This window comes from Grampus griseus, assembly GCF_964374135.1.
Source record: "Grampus griseus genome assembly, chromosome: 8".
Lineage (NCBI taxonomy): Eukaryota > Metazoa > Chordata > Mammalia > Artiodactyla > Delphinidae > Grampus > Grampus griseus.
In genome coordinates, this window is record NC_139002.1 from 109,784,902 (window position 1) to 109,798,502 (window position 13,601).

The window sequence follows — 13,601 nt, forward strand, 5'->3', positions numbered from 1 at the left end:
CCCTCCCCAAGCACCCCACCTCGGCCGCCCTCAAGTAAGCTGAGCTCTGTCCTGCTTCTCAGGAAGGGATTCAGGCTTCCTGGGCAGCCCAGGTGATGCCTTCGAACTCAGCGTCCAGCTGAGAGTGGCACAGAGGGGACGGGATTCCCGGGGCACCACCCCCTCGTGCTGTCCTCCCTCCAAGGGGCCCGGGTGGAGCCCGCTGCCAGGCCGCCGCGCCCCGCGCCCCAGGAGCCACCCGCCGGAACTCACATTTCCTGCAGCAGCCATTGGGCATGAGTGTGATGGAGCCCTGGCGGGAAGGAGAAGCAGCTGGGACTCGCAGGCCTCCCCGAGCAGTGACAGCCCCCCGCTTGCCACGGGGGTGCACGCGGCCGTTCCTGCATAAGGGCCCACAGCAGACCCTCCAGGCTGGAGGCTGCTGTCCTGGTGCTGGCGGGCCAGCCGCTCAGGAACATCGGGGACCCCCACTCCCAGCAGTGATGGGCCCGCTCACCGGGAGACAGGTGCTGGGGTCAAAGTCGGGGCAGGTGATGCTGGAGATGGATGAGATGAACTGGCCATGTATCTTCATGCAGCTGAAGAAGGTACAGTTGTTCAGGGGGTCTCTCTTCATGTCCCCGGGCTGTGGGGCAGAGGAGGGTCTGTGGGAGGCCTGGCAGGAGTCCCACCCAGAAAGGCAACTGGAGACACCTGGCAGCTCCCCGAACACCCTGCCGAGTGCAGCCCACAGGCCCGGGGCCACCAGGCCGGTGGCACCCAGGAGGGGCCCAGGGACTACCAGCCTGTAGTCCACAGACGGGTCCACAACCTAACCCGCACATCCCGCAGAGGTGACCTGACCTGGAAAGGGTGTCTTTCAGAGGGAGCTGAGTTAAAGATCTCCAGGTGAGACCATCCTGGATTACCCGGGGCGTGGGGGAGGGACAGGGGGCCAAAATCCCATGGCAGGTGTCCTGATAAGAGACAGGACGTGGACAGCCTTGCAGCCCCGGGGGAGACTCAGCCTTGCCCCGGGCGGGGAAGGACAGGCATGTGCACCTTCAGGACCACGCTCTGGCTGCCGGGCTGGTTGATGATGCACTGGGTCTGCTGACACTTCTTGCAACACTCGCCGGGGACGTCCACCAGCTCAAAGCCCTGCAGGACACCCGGGCAGGCTGGCATCGAAAGAGGAAGGGCTGCGCGGGGACGGCGGTGGGCGGGCCGCCCTTGTCTGGGCACGGGGTGCTTACGCGGTTGCAGGAGGTGTTGCAAGGCACGTGGGTGCAGGAGATGACGTTGAGCTGCGTGGCGTTGTCCCTGCGGTCGGTGCACGTGCAGTTCTGGCACTTGGAGAAGACTGGAGAACCGGGCTTCGGGCACGGGGAGGGAAGGTGAGGCGGGGCCTCCAAGGCACCTCCCCTCCTCCAGGGCACCGCCCCCCATCACCAGCAGGTGAGCTGGGCGCCCGGGGCCGAGAGCCCCCAGAGCAGGGCCCCTCACCGGGCCAGCCAAGAGCCTGCCAAACCCCATGCCCTCTGTGCACCCGGCCCCACTCCCCGCAGCCCGTCAGGGCTCACCTGGTACTCAGCGTTCCGGAGAACACACACGCCCTTGGGCACTTGGGGGGAAGAAGAGGAACAAAGGTCAGACTGTCCTGCCTGAGCCCACGTGGACGCAGAGCCAGCGGACTGGGCTGGGTGCATCCGCTGGGCAGAACTTGAGCCCCCAGGCAGGGGCCACTTCAGCCCCACCCCCCCACCTCCCCATCCCCCCATCACACCACTGCCCAGCCCCAGCCCGGCTGCCCGGCCTAGACCTCCTTCATCCCCCACCCCGGCCCACCTACCACACGAGTAGAAGGGGCAGCACCTCCCAGGGACCATTTTGCTCTTCACCTCGAAGCCCAGCGGGCACGGCGGGGGGTTCTCCCTGCACAGGCTGGCGTTGCATTCTGAAAACGGGGGAGACACCCCAGTGAGCACGGCTGCTAGCTGGCCGAGCCCCGACGCCACCCTGCACGGGGCGGGGGCCTGCAGCAGAGGGACCCGGGGTCTGGACCCCCATGGCCCCACCGAAGCCCACCGTCCTGCAGACACGCCCTGAGGCCCCCACCTCCAGAAACCACAGCAGGGCCAGGCCCGCTCCCTGCCCCGCGGACGCCTTACTGCAAGAGGTGATGCTGCAGCAGACGTTGGCGGGGTCGACCTCTGTGACAGTGTAGGCGCCGTTCTCCTTGCACTCCATGCGGGGCCTGGGGTGGCATGTCTTGGGCCTGCAGATGATGCCGCTGCCCCCCTCCAGGCAGATGCAGTCCTTGCAGTCGAACTCAAAGTGCTCCCCAAACTGCAGGGAGGAGGGGCAAACAGGGGGAGAGCGGGCGCCGGTCAGCCCGAGGCAGCGCTGCACCCGGCGGCCTGCGGGAAAGCCCGCGCCCTCCCCGCTCCGAGCGCACAAGGCAGCTCCTGGGCCAGGACACTCACATCACAACCGAGACCTGCTCACCAGCGTGTGCACACACAGGCCTGGTGCGGGGCAGACGCACCACGTGCCTCTGTGGGGCTCACACAGCGTGGAGCTAAAGAGCCAACCACGCGCAGGAGACACGCTCAACACTGCAGACGCCGCCGCAGGTGTAGACAGAGCATGAAATGGCTAGTGGGTGGATCCCCCTGCTAGCTCAGCCTTCCAGGACTTAAATCACTCATTACTCATTATAGCCTCCAAGGGTCCCAGGTTCTCATTCCAACCCATCCCACCTCCCAAAATGCAGGACTCGTGGGAGTGTCCAGTCCCAGCACCAAGGGTGTCGGCCTACCTCTCTGGGCACGTTGTCGGGCCCCACGCAGCCTAGGAAGGAAGGAGACAGGCCCTGTGAGCACAGCCCCGTGAGCACAGCCCCAGCACGTGGGAGCTGGCCTCAGCCCCAGGGAGGAGTAGCGGCCTCTGGCAGGCAGCCTACCGCACAGGTCCACGCAGACGTCGAAGCCGGGCGCGTAGCTGGTGGTGCCCTTGGGACAGAAGCAGCCTTCCGCCAGGCGTGGGCTGTTTGCCTGGGTGGGGCTGGGGGGGAGAGCATCATGAGACGGCGAGGGGACGGACTGGACGACCAGCCCTGACACACCGGCCAGGAGCACGGTCAGAGGGACAGCCCACCGCCCCGACGCATCCACGGCTACTGACCTGGACCTGCAGGTGGGCTCCTCCACGGGACCACAGGCCCGGTACTCGCGGTGTGCCGGGCACGTCACCGCTGCGGGGAGGGGGCAGGAACCAGAGTCAGAGGGGGAAAGCCTGTGTCCCCCACCCTAACCCCCAAGTGACATCGTGCCCAGCCCCTCCCAAACAGGACCCGACACACCCGCACGGGCTGAGCGTGGCCTCAGCCCCCCGTGCTGTCTCGAGCCAGGAGGAGGGGGCCCAGCCCGCCGGGTGCTGAGCAAGGCGGCCCTTCTGGTGGCCTGTCCCCCCACCCCAGTCTGGCTCCCGGCACAGCGCCCAGCAGAGCCCGGGACGGGGCGGGCAGGCACTCACGGCAGGCCCCGCCGGTGCGGCTCCGCCAGTCGACGCAGATGCCCTTCTGGGCACAGAGGGCGGCGTAGGTCTGCAGGCTGGCACACTCCAGGCCTGAGCCGGGCGCGGCGAAGCTGTCGGATGTGCAGCCTTCGTAGTAGTGCCTGGGGGATGCCACAGCGTGGCACCGGGCGAACAAGCTGCGGGTGGAGGGCTGCAGGTCACGGTCTGGCCGGTGCCCCAGCCTCTCTCACAATACCCCCTGCCCAGCACCTCCACCCGGGCTGTCCCCCGGGGCCCGGCTCAGCCTGCACCACCAGACAGGTGCCCGTGGGCTGAGGGTGGGAGCAGAGCGGCGGGGCTGGCCTTGGGGTAGGGGGGCCAGCACTGTGGCCCGAGGATGAGGCGCTGTGCTCGGGCCGGAGATGGAAGCTTCGTGTCTAAACGGCCACGGGGTGCCAAGACCCCCCTCCAGCAACACCAGCAGGGAACCTCCCAGCCCCGCCTCGCCCACCTCTGGGGACAAGCTGCTCGCTCCCAGGGATGCCAGCTTTGGGAGCGCCCCCTCTCTGTCTAAGCCCAAATACCCCTCCCCAGCATCAGTCCTGGATGCGAACTCTGTCCCGAGTCAACTAGTCTCTACCCAGGATTCAAGCCCAACCGCCCCTGCACCAGCCCAGGAGGCAGGAGAGATGGGGGGGTCACAAAGGGCACAGGGATGCCTTACGGGCCACTCAGCCCCATGGAAATCAGGAGCCCGAGTCCTGGGCCCCACTGTGACCTCCTTCTGCCTCCCCAGCCCCAGGCTCAGCCCTTGTGGCCTCTTCTCCGCAGACCAGCAGGGGTGCAGCTGGGCCCGGGCCGGGATCACCTGTCCTTGATGAGCTCGCAGAGCGGAGACGGAGAGCGTGTCCCGGTGGTTGTGCTGCTGCCCACCGACGGCCAGGCGGCCGGGCGCTCGGTGGTGAAGCCCCTGTGGGGACACTGCGGCTCCGAGGGGTCGTTCACCACCCAGTGGCCAGCCGCGACCTCGCAGCTGGCAACGGCCTCCCCACCGGGCAGCATGCAGTCATCCGAGGTGCTGTTGGTGCACGTGCCTGTGTTGGCAGGAAGGCCACGTGTCCCTGAGCCAAGCCCAGCCGTCCAGCAGGCTGGGCAAAGCCCCCAGGACCCAGCCCCTCCCAGCCCAGGTCCCTGGTGGCCGGCTGGCCGGGGCCAAGGGCACAGACTAGACTAGGCTCCTATTGGCTTCCCACAGGAGCCCAGCCCCAATAAGGCAGTGGGGGCCTGCACGGCGCTGAGAACCACAGCCGCGGGGGCAGGCGCCCGCAGCCAGCCGCAGCCCGGCCACCCTCCCTGGGGGGCCACCCTCCCTGGGGGCCACCCTCCCGGGGGCCACCCTCCCTGGGGGCCACCCTCCCTGGGGGGCCACCCTCCCGGGGGCCACCCTCCCGGGGGGCCACCCTCCCTGGGGGGCCACCCTCCCGGGGGCCACCCTCCCGGGGGGCCACCCTCCCGGGGGGCCACCCTCCCAGGGGCAGCGCTCGGGGGGCCACCCTCCCGGGGGGCCACCCTCCCGGGGGGGCGAGAGGCTCACCACACTGGCCCTTTGTGTTGTTGCCGAACCGGCGGTAGGGCAGCCGGATGGAGAAGGAAAGGCTGTCGCAGGAGATGAGGGCACCCAGCTCAGGGATGTCCACCACATAGTTGATGCCTGACTGGTACACCTGCAGCCCGTACTTTCTATAGGGCAGCGCCACGGCCTGCCTGTTGACCTGCACCTGTGGCCGAGACATCTGGGGTCAGGGAAGGCCAGCAGGGCGGGACGAGCTGTGCCTCCGGAGGCACCTGGGGTCACCCTCCCCCGCCTGTCCTCAGGCTGAGCGCCCAGTGCAGGGATCTCTGCCCGTCCCTCTCCCCCTTCCCTCTTCTGATCCTTGTCCTGACTCGTCTCAGGGGCAAGGTGGCAGGGCCGCTGTCCTCAGAGTCCCCCGGAGACCTGGGGGCCCCCGTGCAGGGGGTAGGACTCCCCGGGCCACGGGAACCAACAACTCCGTGCAGTGTGTTCAGGGCCCCTCCCCACTCACCCCTGTCCTCAGGGAGGGGGCTTCTGCCACAGAGACCTGTGCCCAGGGTGGGTGGCAGGGGCATGAGAGGGGGAGGTCAAGAGGTCCCTGAATGCCTCCAGAGGGCCAGACACAGAAATGTGTCCGCTGAGCGCCGCCCTGCCCTCTCCAAGCCTGGCTCTGGGGGAGGAAGCCCAGCCTCCCACCGGCTAAGGGAGCCCACATCAGTGCGCCCCGCCGTGGACACCCTTCCCCAGCCAACGTACCTGCACCCTCATGGGCATCGTGTGCACGGTCTTGATCAGCACCTCCTGGGTCTCATGGCGCACGATGAGCGTGCGGGGGCAGGACACTTGGCTGTCAGTGTCGCAGTGCTGGTTGTCGATGTAGACCCCGAAGCTGTCCATGGTGGGAGTGATCTCCTCCACCAGCACGTACGTGCAGTTGCCCTTGTAGCTGTAGTAGAGCCCATCGAAGGTGACGTAGTGCAGGTCCCCCCAGCCCGTGCAGTAGCCTGCAGAGGGAGCTGGGGTGAGCCAGTGCCGAGCCATGGGCTGGGGGCTGGGACAGGGACAGGGTCAAGGACAGGGACCAAGGGTCAAGGGTCAGGTGGGAAGGGCAAGCAGAAACTGAGGGAAGCCCCGGAGTCTGGTTCCTGGGGCACGTGGGACATCTGGGCCCCAAGAGTGCCTTCCGCACTCAGCCCGCAGTGGCCAGGCCTCGGTTCCAACTCCAGCTCTGCCCCACCCCCACCCCAGGCCCCTCGGCGGTGGCCATGCTCCACCAGGCAAGCCCCTCTCTTCCCCCCGGACCCCTGGCCTGAGATGGGGAATAAGCAGGAGGCGTGAGAAACTGCTCCAAACGTGGGCCTGGCTCTCCGCGGGTGCTCAGCCATCAAAGCCATCACGACAGCCTGGGGTCTGCAGCCCCCACACACACAGTGGGGAGCAGGTGAGGTGGGTCTCTGCGGCGTCGGGCTTACAGTCACACTCCCAGTGCCAGCAGCACTTGTCGGGGTCCTCGACGCGCACAGGCATGAGGCCGTTGGAGCAGGTGGGCATGGGTGGGGGGTCGCACTTCACCTCCACGAGCTCCACGGTGTTGTTGTACTTGCAGATGGCCATGGTGCAGTTACACAGCCACCAGGTCTCGTTCTCCTGCAGGTGGGGAGGGCACAGGGTCAGCGGCACCAGCCTGGCACCCAGGTTCACACAGGAGGGGTGGGCCGTGCAGGCGAGGCCCCAGGTGAGCACCTAAGAGCCCTGCCCAGGAGGCTGAAGGCGAAGGGCAACCCCGTCCAGGAGGGCAGCCAGCCACCTCACTACAGCAAGGGGCATGTGGGAGAGAAGGTAGGAGGGCCACAGCAGACCCTGAGCCCAGCAAGCTGCCTAAAGCCTTCGCCCAACTGGGGATGTGGGGCATAGGGGCAGGGGCATGACCAGCAGAAAGGTAGAGCCTGGGGCTTTGGATGCCCAGATAGTGGGGGGGTGTGCCCGAGGGGACAAAAGCCACCCACAGACACAGACCTGTCTGGGAGGATCGAAGTCCAGGCACGCAGGGGGCTTGGTGGTGGGCGGCACACTGGATGTCGTGGATGGCTGGGTGGTGGGTGTGGATGGGCAGGACGAGTTGAAGATCTCAAGGGTGCAGTTCAGCGAGCAGTTCACGTAATAGCAGGTGTCCCCATGTGTGCTGTTGTACACCAGCTCACCTGCAAGGGGAAAGACCCAGTCCTTACCCCAACCACACAGGGCTGGCCACCAGAGTACCCAGGCGGGTCCCCACAGAGGCCACGAGAGAGAAGTCCACACCACCCTCACTCAGCCCTGATTTGCGGTGGCAGCACACGGGGCTGGCCATGGAGACATCCGCCCATGCTGGCATCCAGCTTCCCAAGCAAGCACCCAGTTTAGACCTTCAACTGACCCCTGGGCGCTGGGAACGCAAAGTCCCGCCAGCCTGCATTGCCTGAGTCAGAATGAAAAGCTTGGATACCTGGGGCATAGTACGTGTCATTTAAATAGCAGCATATCTTCTGGGGCTTGGAGGTGACTGGGACGATGCTCGTGGTGATGTGGGGTGAGGTTAATGGGATCACCGTAGGGGTGGTCACACTGGAGGTCAAGGTGCTGGTGGTCTGTGGCGTGGGTGGCATGGTCGACGAGTGTCCTATTGGTGTGGAAGCTCCCGTGGAAGTCGTTGACACAGTCGCGGGAGTGGGTGTGCGTGTGGAAGGGGGGCCTGTGGTGGATGAAGGGGGCCCAGTCGTGGTTCCATGGGTGGGAGTGGTCTTCGAGGAGGTGGGACCCGAGGTTGGCGAGCCTGTAAGAATGGAGGGTGCAGTCAGGGCTGAGGGCGTCCACCCATCGTAGATGCACAGGCGGTCTGGTGGCAAGTGCATGTGGGCAGCTCACTCGAAGGACGTGGTACCTGGCGTGGGAGGCCTCACATCCATTTCCCCAGCCCTCAGTCTCAGGGTTGAGCAGACTGTCAGGGCCCACAGTCTATGGTGTATGTAACAGGGGGGCCACGGGGGTGAGGCACCAGCTCCAGGCAGCACGAGAGCCACAGGACATTGGTCCATCAAGAAAGGCTGACCAGCGGCCCTCCAAAGCCCCAGGGAGAAGTGCAGCTGGAAGAGGGGGGACAGAGGGAGGGTGTCCCATGGCACCTGACTGGCAGCCTCTACTCCCCATGAGGCCACACATGCCTCGGTGGTCTCCCCTCAGGATGGCTTTGCCCACGTAGCCCATCTTACAGCCATAGGCTGAGGGATGTGGGCCACAGGCAGCCATGCCCAAGGAGAGACGTACTGTGGGGTCAGCAGCTTCCTGAACACTCAGCATCGGGACTTGGGGGGCAGGAGAGGCAGGCGAGCCCTCCTGGAGCCTTCTTGGGGACCGCTCTCACTGGGTAGGGTGGGGGGCACCTGTCTCAAGTCCCAAGAGTTGTAAAGCTCCCCTGGCGGGAGAAGGAACGGTAAGCGCATCACCAATAACCACACAAGTTCCATGGTCTCTGTGTACCTGGAGGGGTGGTGCCAGGTGTAGGTGGAGAGGGCGTGGTTCCTCCTGTTGTAGTGATGGCTGATTCTGTCGACGCTGGGGTCTGTGGTGTGCTATATGTCTCCACAATTGTTGGGGCAGTGGTCACAAGCGTGGTAGATTCCATGGAAGAGGGATAGGTGGACTGGGAGGTTGGAGGGGAAGACGTAGGAAGAGATTTTGATGTGCTGCTGGTAGTGCTAATGTTGGGAGGTGGGGTTGGAGTCTCTGTGGATGTGGCAGTGGTCGGGGAGGGGATTTCTGTGGTGGTGGATGCTGGAGTTGGGGCCTCTGTTATGGTGGGTGTAGATGTTGGGGTCTCAGTGGAGGTGGTGCTAATGGTGAGGGTCGGAGTGGGAGTCACCATGGAGCTGGTGGTCAGTGGTGGTGTTGGGGTCACTGTCGTGGTGGTTATTGGTGTTGGGGTCTCAGTGGTTGTGATAGTGGTGGGGATTGTCTCTGTAGTGGTGGTGGTCGGAGTTGGAGTCCCAGTTGAAGTGGTGGTGGGTGCTGTGGTTGGGATCTCTGTAGTGGTTGGAGTTGGAGTCCCTGTTGAGGTGGTGCTGGGAGTCTGAGTTGGAGTCCCAGTTGAAGTGGTGGTGGGTGTTGTGCTTGGGGTCTCTGTAGTGGTCGGAGTTGGAATCTCTGTTGTGGTTGTGCTGGGGGTCGGAGTTGGAGTCCCAGTTGAAGTGGTGGTAGGTGCTGTGGTTGGGGTCTCACTAGTGGTTGGAGTTGGAGTCCCTATTGTGGTTGTGGTGGGAGTTGGAGTTGCAGTCCCAGTTGAAGTGGTGGTGGGTGTTGTGGTTAGGGTCTCTGTAGTGCTTGGAGTCTCTGTTGTGGTTGTGCTGAGGGTCGGAGTTGGAGTCCCAGTTGAAGTGGTGGTGGGTGTTATGGGTGGGATCTCTGTAGTGGTCGGTGTTGAAGTCTCTGTTAAGGTTGTGGTGGGGGTCGCAGTTGGAGTCCCAGTTGAAGTGGTGGTAGGTGCTGTGGTTGGGGTCTCACTAGTGGTTGGAGTTGGAGTCCCTATTGTGGTTGTGGTGGGAGTTGGAGTTGCAGTCCCAATTGAAGTGGTGGTGGGTGTTGTGGTTAGGGTCTCTGTAGTGCTTGGAGTCTCTGTGGTGCTTGTGATGAGGGTCGGAGTTGGAGTCCCAGTTGAAGTGGTGGTGGGTGTTGTGTGTGGGATCTCTGTAGTGGTCGGAGTTGGAGTCTCTGTTAAGGTTGTGGTGGGGGTCGCAGTTGGAGTCCCAGTTGAAGTGGTGATGGATGTTGTGGCTGGGGTCTCTGTAGTGGTCGGAGTTGGAATCTCTGTTAAGGTTGTGGTGGGGGTCGCAGTTGGAGTCCCAGTAGAAGTGGTGATGGATGTTGTGGCTGGGGTCTCTGTAGTGATCGGAGTTGGAATCTCTGTTGTGGTTGTGATGGGGGTTGGAGTTGGAGTCCCAGTTGAAGTGGTGGTGGGTGTTGTGGTTGCGGTCTCTGTAGTGGGTGGAGTTGGAATCTCTGTTGATGTTGTGCTGGGTGTCGGAGTTGGAGTCCCAGTTGAAGTGGTGGTGGGTGTTGTGGTTGGGGTCTCCGTACTGGTTGGGGTTGGAATCTCTGTTGTGGTTGTCGTGGAGGTCGGAGTTGGAGTCCCAGTTGAAGTGGTGGTGGGTGTTGTGGTTGCGGTCTCCGTAGTGGTCGGAGTTGGAATCTCTGTTGTGGTTGTGCTGTGGGTCGTGGTTGGAGTCCCAGTTGAAGTAGTGGTGGGTGCTGTGGTCAGGGTCCCTGTAGTGGTCGGGGTTGGAATCTCTGTTGTGGTTGTGGTGGGAGTCGGAGTTGGAGTCCCAGTTGAAGTGGTGGTGGGTGTCCCAGTTGGGGTCTCTGTAGTGGTCAGAGTTGGAATCTCTGTAGTGGTTGTGGTGGGAGTTGGAGTTGGAGTCCCAGTTGAAGTGATGGTAGGTGCTGTGGTTGGGGTCTCACTAGTGGTTGGAGTTGGAGTCCCTATTGTGGTTGTGGTGGGAGTTGGAGTTGCAGTCCCAGTTGAAGTGGTGGTGGGTGTTGTGGTTAGGGTCTCTGTAGTGCTTGGAGTCTCTGTTCTGGTTGTGCTGAGGGTCGGAGTTGGAGTCCCAGTTGAAGTGGTGGTGGGTGTTGTGGGTGGGATCTCTGTAGTGGTCGGAGTTGGAGTCTCTGTTAAGGTTGTGGTGGGGGTCGCAGTTGGAGTCCCAGTTGAAGTGGTGATGGATGTTGTGGCTGGGGTCTCTGTAGTGGTCGGAGTTGGAATCTCTGTTGTGGTTGTGATGGGGGTCGCAGTTGGAGTCCCAGTTGAAGTGGTGGTGGGTGTTGTGGTTGGGGTCTCTGTAGTGGTCGGAGTTGGAATCTCTGTTGTGGTTGTGATGGGGGTCGCAGTTGGAGTCCCAGTTGAAGTGGTGGTGGGTGTTGTGGTTGCGGTCTCTGTAATGGGTGGAGTTGGAATCTCTGTTGATTTTGTGCTGGGTGTCGGAGTTGGAGTCCCAGTTGAAGTGGTGGTGGGTGTTGTGGTTGGGGTCTCCGTACTGGTTGGGGTTGGAATCTCTGTTGTGGTTGTCGTGGGGGTCGGAGTTGGAGTCCCAGTTGAAGTGGTGGTGGGTGTTGTGGTTGCGGTCTCCGTAGTGGTCGGAGTTGGAATCTCTGTTGTGGTTGTGCTGTGCGTCGTGGTTGGAGTCCCAGTTGAAGTAGTGGTGGGTGCTGTGGTCAGGGTCCCTGTAGTGGTCGGGGTTGGAATCTCTGTTGTGGTTGTGGTGGGAATCGGAGTTGGAGTCCCAGTTGAAGTGGTGGTCGGTGTTGTGGTTGAGGTCTCTGTAGTGGTCAGAGTTGGAGTCTCTCTTGTAGTTGTGGTGGGGGTCGGAGTTGGAGTCCCTGTTGTTGTGGTGGTGGTTGTTGTGGTTGCGGTCTCCGTAGTGGTTGGAGTTGGAGTCACTGTTGAGGTGGTACTGGGGGTCAGAGTTGGAGTCCCAGTTGAAGTGGTGTTGGGTGCTGTGGTTGGGGTCTCACTAGTGGTTGGAGTTGGAGTCCCTATTGTGGTTGTGGTGGGAGTTGGAGTTGCAGTCCCAGTTGAAGTGGTGGTGGGTGTTGTGGTTGGGGTCTCTGTAGTGCTTGGAGTCTCTGTTGTGGTTGTGCTGGGGGTCGGAGTTGGAGTCCCAGTTGAAGTGGTGGTGGGTGTTGTGGTTGGGCTCTCTGTAGTGGTCGGAGTTGGAATCTCTGTTGTGGCTGTTGTGGGGGTCGGAGCTGGAGTCCCAGTTGAACTGGTGGTGGGTGTTGTGGTTGGGGTCTCTGTAGTGGTCGGAGTTGGAATCTCTGTTGTGGTTGTGGTGGTGGTTGGACTCGGAGTCCCAGGTGAAGTGGTGGTGGGTGTTGTGGTTCGGGTCTCTGTAGTGCTTGGAGTCTCTGTTGTGGTTGTGGTGGGGGTCGCAGTTGGAGTCCCAGTTGAAGTGGTGGTAGGTGCTGTGGTTGGGGTCTCACTAGTGGTTGGAGTTGGAGTCTCTATTGTGGTTGTGGTGGGAGTTGGAGTTGCAGTCCCAATTGAAGTGGTGGTGGGTGTTGTGGTTAGGGTCTCTGTAGTGCTTGGAGTCTCTGTTGTGGTTGTGCTGAGGGTCAGAGTTGGAGTCCCAGTTGAAGTGGTGGTGGGTGTTGTGTGTGGGATCTCTGTAGTGGTCGGAGTTGGAGTCTCTGTTAAGGTTGTGGTGGGGGTCGCAGTTGGAGTCCCAGTTGAAGTGGTGATGGATGTTGTGGCTGGGGTCTCTGTAGTGATCGGAGTTGGAATCTCTGTTGTGGTTGTGATGGGGGTTGGAGTTGGAGTCCCAGTTGAAGTGGTGGTGGGTGTTGTGGTTGCGGTCTCTGTAGTGGGTGGAGTTGGAATCTCTGTTGATGTTGTGCTGGGTGTCGGAGTTGGAGTCCCAGTTGAAGTGGTGGTGGGTGTTGTGGTTGGGGTCTCTGTACTGGTTGGGGTTGGAATCTCTGTTGTGGTTGTCGTGGGGGTCGGAGTTGGAGTCCCAGTTGAAGTGGTGGTGGGTGTTGTGGTTGCGGTCTCCGTAGTGGTCGGAGTTGGAATCTCTGTTGTGGTTGTGCTGTGGGTCGTGGTTGGAGTCCCAGTTGAAGTAGTGGTGGGTGCTGTGGTCAGGGTCCCTGTAGTGGTCGGGGTTGGAATCTCTGTTGTGGTTGTGCTGGGTGTCGGATTTGGAGTCCCAGTTGAAGTGGTGTTGGGTGCTGTGGTTGGGGTCTCACTAGTGGTTGGAGTTGGAGTCCCTATTGTGGTTGTGGTGGGAGTCGGAGTTGCAGTCCCAGTTGAAGTGGTGGTGGGTGTTGTGGTTGGGGTCTCTGTAGTGGTCAGAGTTGGAGTCTCTCTTGTAGTTGTGGTGGGGGTCGGAGTTGGAGTCCCTGTTGTTGTTGTGGTGGTTGTTGTGGTTGCGGTCTCCGTAGTGGTTGGAGTTGGAGTCACTGTTGAGGTGGTGCTGGGGGTCAGAGTTGGAGTCCCAGTTGAAGTGGTGTTGGGTGCTGTGGTTGGGGTCTCACTAGTGGTTGGAGTTGGAGTCCCTATTGTGGTTGTGGTGGGAGTTGGAGTTGCAGTCCCAGTTGAAGTGGTGGTGGGTGTTGTGGTTGGGGTCTCTGTAGTGCTTGGAGTCTCTGTTGTGGTTGTGCTGGGGGTCGGACTTGGAGTCCCAGTTGAAGTGGTGGTGGGTGTTGTGGTTGGGCTCTCTGTAGTGGTCGGAGTTGGAATCTCTGTTGTGGCTGTTGTGGGGGTCGGAGCTGGAGTCCCAGTTGAACTGGTGGTGGGTGTTGTGGTTGGGGTCTCTGTAGTGGTCGGAGTTGGAATCTCTGTTGTGGTTGTGGTGGTGGTTGGACTCGGAGTCCCAGGTGAAGTGGTGGTGGGTGTTGTGGTTCGGGTCTCTGTAGTGCTTGGAGTCTCTGTTGTGGTTGTGGTGGGGGTCGCAGTTGGAGTCCCAGTTGAAGTGGTGGTAGGTGCTGTGGTTGGGGTCTCACTAGT

The 13,601-nt window shown here is 62.3% G+C and overlaps 1 protein-coding gene across 1 annotated transcript in view; it reads right to left on the reverse strand.

Moving 5' to 3' along the window:
- MUC2 (mucin 2, oligomeric mucus/gel-forming) overlaps window positions 1-13,601 on the reverse strand; it is a gene marked incomplete at both ends in the record, with an annotated part of 59,726 nt that overhangs the window by 26,971 nt on the left and 19,154 nt on the right. Inside the window, 26 exons of the mRNA XM_082660147.1 lie at window positions 100-292; window positions 497-625; window positions 1,042-1,140; window positions 1,236-1,355; window positions 1,563-1,603; window positions 1,832-1,936; window positions 2,151-2,328; window positions 2,801-2,832; window positions 2,945-3,035; window positions 3,156-3,235; window positions 3,517-3,695; window positions 4,367-4,592; window positions 5,093-5,276; window positions 5,828-6,075; window positions 6,544-6,718; window positions 7,088-7,272; window positions 7,557-7,730; window positions 8,233-8,328; window positions 9,117-9,307; window positions 9,608-9,726; window positions 9,840-10,831; window positions 10,890-11,536; window positions 11,612-12,061; window positions 12,182-12,727; window positions 12,842-13,054; window positions 13,130-13,579. Coding sequence (XP_082516273.1) covers window positions 100-292; window positions 497-625; window positions 1,042-1,140; window positions 1,236-1,355; window positions 1,563-1,603; window positions 1,832-1,936; window positions 2,151-2,328; window positions 2,801-2,832; window positions 2,945-3,035; window positions 3,156-3,235; window positions 3,517-3,695; window positions 4,367-4,592; window positions 5,093-5,276; window positions 5,828-6,075; window positions 6,544-6,718; window positions 7,088-7,272; window positions 7,557-7,730; window positions 8,233-8,328; window positions 9,117-9,307; window positions 9,608-9,726; window positions 9,840-10,831; window positions 10,890-11,536; window positions 11,612-12,061; window positions 12,182-12,727; window positions 12,842-13,054; window positions 13,130-13,579 — 6,143 coding nt within the window. The remainder of the gene's footprint in view (window positions 1-99; window positions 293-496; window positions 626-1,041; window positions 1,141-1,235; window positions 1,356-1,562; window positions 1,604-1,831; window positions 1,937-2,150; window positions 2,329-2,800; window positions 2,833-2,944; window positions 3,036-3,155; window positions 3,236-3,516; window positions 3,696-4,366; window positions 4,593-5,092; window positions 5,277-5,827; window positions 6,076-6,543; window positions 6,719-7,087; window positions 7,273-7,556; window positions 7,731-8,232; window positions 8,329-9,116; window positions 9,308-9,607; window positions 9,727-9,839; window positions 10,832-10,889; window positions 11,537-11,611; window positions 12,062-12,181; window positions 12,728-12,841; window positions 13,055-13,129; window positions 13,580-13,601) is intronic.